This window comes from Hydractinia symbiolongicarpus, chromosome 11 (assembly GCF_029227915.1).
Source record: "Hydractinia symbiolongicarpus strain clone_291-10 chromosome 11, HSymV2.1, whole genome shotgun sequence".
Lineage (NCBI taxonomy): Eukaryota > Metazoa > Cnidaria > Hydrozoa > Anthoathecata > Hydractiniidae > Hydractinia > Hydractinia symbiolongicarpus.
The window spans coordinates 23226883-23232537 of record NC_079885.1 but is presented as its reverse complement, the minus strand read 5'-3'; the positions used below and the strand labels follow the sequence as shown (position 1 = coordinate 23232537).

The 5655-nt window shown below is 32.5% G+C and overlaps 1 protein-coding gene across 1 annotated transcript; it reads right to left on the bottom strand.

Annotated features, from left to right (window-relative positions):
• Nucleotides 1–417: 417 nt before the first annotated feature.
• Nucleotides 418–2373, bottom strand: LOC130613555 (uncharacterized). The gene is made up of 3 exons (XM_057434883.1): nucleotides 2327–2373; nucleotides 2169–2191; nucleotides 418–1556 (listed from the first exon to the last, which is right to left on the bottom strand). The coding sequence occupies exons 1-3, from the start codon at nucleotides 2371–2373 to the stop codon at nucleotides 700–702; spliced, it is 927 nt and encodes a 308-aa protein (XP_057290866.1). The 3' UTR covers nucleotides 418–699.
• Between the last annotated feature and the right edge of the window lie 3282 nt (nucleotides 2374–5655).

The window sequence follows — 5655 nt, the reverse complement described above, 5'->3', positions numbered from 1 at the left end:
CTTCATCATGGCACTTCAACATGGTATTTTCTGATTTTGGCTGACGTCATCGTAAGGGACCGCAATAAATAGAGTGTACCTTAGAGGGGAGAGGTGTTAAAGATTGTTAATTTTCACGCAGGTGCTTTATATTTTTACAAGTTTTTGTTTTTGTATAGTATACGCATGCTCTTTAGATTTTCTAGTTGTTGTTGTTATTAGTTTTTATATACAGTCTTTTAGTACAAAAACGTGTTGATTTATAAATTATCTCGTGGTTTTATTTCTTATAGTTCAAGAACTTAATAAAAGAAAAAGAGATTCCACAACTTCTCCAATTTTGAATGTTTTCCTGTTAATAAAATCTTATTTGGTAAAAACATTGTGTTTGTCAACATAGTACGCAAGATACCAATGTAATATATTTATTTTAGCAATATATTTCGAAGTATTACTTCATCATCAGGTTATAAATAAAAGTATATTAACAGTAAAACTGCTAAATAAAAGGTATTCACATCACATATCAATATATACCGACATACACTATACACAAGTAAAAAAGTATTTAATGATTAAAACTCCCATGAGGGATAAGTCATAATTAAACTTTAACAAAATCATCTGAGAATTAATCAACCAATAATATATCCACTTCCTGTTATCTGTTTTTTTGTCATTTTGTTAAGCAAAACTTCAACATCGACTGTTTCATTGTTACTAGTGTTTTCGCCAAATTTCAAATTTCTCTGCTGACGCAAGTGAAGCAAGTTCCTCATATTCATGATTTTTGTATTCTGGCTCCACTTGAAAGTAGTGGTGTTCTTGTTCCAAATCAGTTTCGGCATTTCTATTTGAATCATCATTGACACCCGCTATTTTTTCACAGCTTTTCCTTTTGTCTTTTATTTCATTGCTGTTTTTATTTTTAAGATTTCGATTTTCTGATAGCACTGGCGAAGAGCGTTTAAGAAGAGGGGGTGTAATAGTAACATATTCGTGGGTAGCGTTCGTAAAAATAACGTTTTCTTGATCCTGAATATTCCCCCGTTGCAATGAGGTGCGTTGTTGTTTTATACGTATGCTACTATTTAATTTACACATTGAAACATTATGTGTATTTTCTATTGCTTGTGAGCAAGGATTTTGTCCTTCCGGAGGAGTGTTTACATTTTTTCTAGGCGTAGTTTTAACATTTTCAACACCATTCTCAGGGGATTTATTATGACTTTTTTTTCCAGGACAACAAGAGTTGATCTTACAACCTATAATTTCATACGGGTCGTCTTGAAAAAAATCAGGTGGAGACAATCGAAAATCAACTTTACTATAACCATCTGTATTCACTAAATTCCTTTCATCCTGATCTACAAAGGAATTTTCTTTAGCTTCGTAAACGCCTTCAATTAATGCACCAATCTCGTCATAATTCGACCAGTTTCCAGACACCTCTTTAGCGGGTGTCTTAACAATCCGCTTTTTCCTTCTTTTTATTGGGACGGTGTATAAAACGTTGACGTCAGCAGTTGGTTTGAATACGTCATGATCTAGCAGTGTCATAATGGCAAATAACGAATCTAAATTAAAAATGGCGGCTACGTTATTTACGTTAAATGAAACTAAAAAAGTAGCTTTTGGATAAGCGTAGAACATCATTTATAGAGTATCGTTAGACTTCGCTCCAAGGTTTCGAGATTTTCTAAATTTTTATAAAAAAAATTTAAAATGGTCCTAGTTATGCGCTGCACAAAAATTTTCGTTCGCTTTAGGTATATTAATTAGGCTTATTAAGACCGATAATTAACAAGGTAATTGAGTTGCTAAGGCCTGGGGCTAAAATTTTGGCTAAAACGGAAGTAGCGACTGGCCAGGCTGAAAGTAAGTTAATGAAGAACAAAGACTTGAACCTGGATAATCTATCAGGAAACAAAGAAAAAAAAAGTTTTTACCCTAACGTGGGGTGGGGTTAAATTGCTTAAATAAAAAACGTCTACATATTTTGCATACCAGTTCAGGCTAACTGAATTCAACTTGTTGATAAAAATTTGTTTCGGTGTTACTCAAGGCTATATTATTTTATAGTCACGAAAAAAGCAACAGACGACATGCTCTTCAACAAATTTAAGTTAACATATACTTATTAATCATTTTCAACGCAAACAGAAAAGAGAAAGCTGATTTATTCTTACCTTGTTTCTTTCTTGTCGTTCTCCTATAAGACAAGAACAAAACATAACACAATTTATATAGCTTCAACATGGTAGCCACAGCGATGTAAACAATACTTTAACGTTTACAGGCGTTTACTTAGATACACTCATGATCAAATCACGTCCGATCTTATTACCTAATTCGTTGCCATAGTAACGTGTGATGTATAGTTAATGTGCCCATCTTAATATTTCAAGATTCCTTTAGATTTTCTAAACGTGACGTGACACTTTCTTTTTGAATTACAAAAACTATCGGATTTATTTGTCAACTTTAATGAGTTATATACGAGATACCGTGTGGCGTGATGTTAATGGCGTAATGGGCGGAAAATGTACACAGTAGTATATCGCTGTTTATGAGGAAATACAGTGAAATAAAAAAAATTACGCTGAAATTCTTTTAAGTTATTCTTGAAAAGAAAAAAGTTGCATTTTGTATTCCTGAATAATCTATAAATTAAGTTATAAGCTTGCGCTATCCTATGTGGTCTTGCTTTTTTTGCATCTACGCATGCGTGTGCATTAGTTTTTACATAGGGCTAATTGATTGTATTAAAGGTGCCCGTACGTAGTGGGCACTTTAATTGGCTATAGATTACTGCTAGATGTATATATGTATGTATATAAATGTATGTATATAAATTTAAAAAATATTTTTGGCTTCTCTTTATATTATTTTGCCAGTTCTTTATAAAATCAAGTCAACAAATCGTTTTTACCTTGTTTTTCTAAATGTGCGGTGTGAAACTACTTTTCGATAATAAATCAAAATTCTTGTCTCTGACGCATATCAAAAAGGGATTAAAAGTTCAATCCAAATATGTCATTTTGTCACCATACATGACCATAAATGAAGTCACAAGCCACTTGGTTTTAGTTTATTATCCCTTGTTGTTATGTAAACATTTCTGTTCTGCATCAATAGAACAATTTGGTCACAGGAAAATCTTTCTTATTTATGTATCTCAAGTACCGCCCTAATTTGTTGGTAATCCTTCACCGATATTGTATTAAAAAGTTAAATTTTGAAAGTAATTCAGTAGAAAATTTAAAACATCTTAACGAAACTACTGTCACGTACGTATCACGTAAGACGCATCTATCTTACACATGTTGCCTAGGTAACATAATAACGACGTCACTGTTTTATTTGCATGGGTTATTATTTTTTTTGTAGCTTTGTTTCATCCTAGTTACAACCCTCAAAAATTCAACATGCTAGGGAACCATGATAGCAACAAAGCGGCAATAGATAGACAAGCTAACATAGGGTAACTACAGATTCAAAACGTTATAAATTACGGAGATGTTAGGAGAATTTAGGACGCTTGGGTTAACTGTAAAATGTTAAGGTTATATTTAATATTGTTAACCGTCTGGAATATGCAAGCGGGAAATACAATTTTTTACGCATTCTGATCGGCTTAGCGCTCTTTACGAAGGGCCGATATGGAGCGGTATTGCCCGTCGTCAAGAAAAATCGTAGGTTAAAATGTAAACAAGCACGAAAGAACAAGTATCAAGAAGCATTGGAAATGATTATAACTCAGACAATACATTTATCGGTAAAAACATTTTCATAGGATAGAAACAACAATGTTGGATGTTTCTTCAAAATGGCTAGTTAACTAGGAACATTGTCGATAAAAAACAATCCAGTTTTTTCAAAAATACTAAATACAAGACCTGTAAAAAATCGAGCTCATTTTAATATGTATGATTGGATAAAAAAATAACATTTTTATTTCGACCTGAATTTAACTCATAGGAATTTTGTTTCGTTTTATACTTGTAAATCCTTAAATTTCTGAAAGAAACCTAAACACTAATTGATTAATCTAAAATCGTATTCCAATGACAGCGTTTCGTACAGCAGAGCAGTATTTACAGTATTTCAAAATGTACATTGTAGAAAAAAATATAAAACCATGTTATTGTTTACTTCAATTCTTCTCAATGTACTGCCTGTCGTATTGGCACTTGTCGCAATTCAGATAGCATTTAGAAACATTAAAACATTTTAATAATTAAATCACCAGTTTAATAAGTTATATTAACATTTTTATCCCTCAAAAAACACAGCCAAAATATACATACTATCATGAAAACGAGGTTAGATAATGGACAGGGATAATTAAGGGAGTCAACACAGCTCATAAAAATATTTAACTGGAGACTAAGCATAAATTGAGACATAGGAGAAATTCATGGCGTCATATATCCGTAAATCTTCACGTGTGACGCCTGAATTTCTAGTTCTATATGTTTCATCACTCTTTGTTTACCCATGTTATCATAATATTAATTTCTTTGAAGATACTTCTCTCTGTCGGTTGGTTTAACTCGGGCAACTTACGGCCCGTTTCCAATTATTTCGCGTAAAACACGGGTATACTGCGTTTTATCATAATCTTCTACTGCATTTTGCTATCTGACGTGATTTTTGTCGTTTCAAGTTGTGAAGAGGCAGGAAGGTGCCGCCATTTTTACCAATGTCATTTTTGTTGACAGAAATGTTTGATGTACATTTGGTTGTACATTTGGTTATCAAGGTATTTGTGATTACACAGAAAAAACAAGGTAAAATTATTATTTATTTATTCTATATATTTGAACTTTCCTAACTTTGCTATAGCTAGCTTAGTCAGAATTATATACAAAGCTAGCTAGCTATATAATTTCCCTCAGAATACCTGAAAATGTTTACCTAAACTTTGTAAATTTCACCACCGTGGATGCACAGCTGTCTAAGCTGTACTTAGCCATCTGGCTGTTATACCCAAAGATATATCTATACAATATAAAAAACAGTCAGTCAAGAAATATAGCTAAACTCTTCATGTAGTTCTTAAATCACTGCGAATTACTTAGCTAAATAGTTGTGGTGCAAATCCTGCCTCTGTACAAAAGAGTAGCTTAATTAGGAAAGCAGTTTAGCTAGTATTCTCTTGCGTTAGGATGCAGATATATAAGCTACAAAACCGATTGTAAAAGGTGACCGTTTTTGAGACTGTTTTGACATAAAAAAAACGAGCTGTTAATTTTAGACTTTTGTAACTCACAAAGTCAAGCTAATGGTGTTGAAAAGGTTTAATGAGTATTTGAGACAAAAACAACATCTCAAATTAATTTGAACTAATCTAATTAATATATTATATATGAATTGTTACGCGATTATAATGATCAGACTATGGTAGAGTATACTCAATGGACAACAACTGACAGAGCTAATTTACTCTCTTTCCGAGAAAATGTTTCTGAATATGTTACCCTGATAATTCAGCAACTAGAAAGACTAACATCTTACTCATTTATTTCTAAATGTCAATCGAAGAACCTGAAAAAACTGAAGGAAAGTTTGGAGGAGAAGAATGTCATAATTTTTGGTGATTTTGCAGAGAATTACAGTTTTGTTGTGGAGGATGAAGTGCAAGGTTTCTATCGGAACAACCTGCAATGTACT

Excerpts from the sequence above, each read along its gene's own strand:
- LOC130613555 (XM_057434883.1), bottom strand. The coding sequence starts at position 2,373 with ATGGGCACATTAACTATACATCACACGTTACTATGGCAACGAATTAG. Across the intron at positions 2,192-2,326 it reads TTACTATGGCAACGAATTAG|GAGAACGACAAGAAAGAAAC; the intron begins GTAATAAGATCG and ends CTTGTCTTATAG. Across the intron at positions 1,557-2,168 it reads AACGACAAGAAAGAAACAAG|ATTCGTTATTTGCCATTATG; the intron begins GTAAGAATAAAT and ends TTTTTAATTTAG.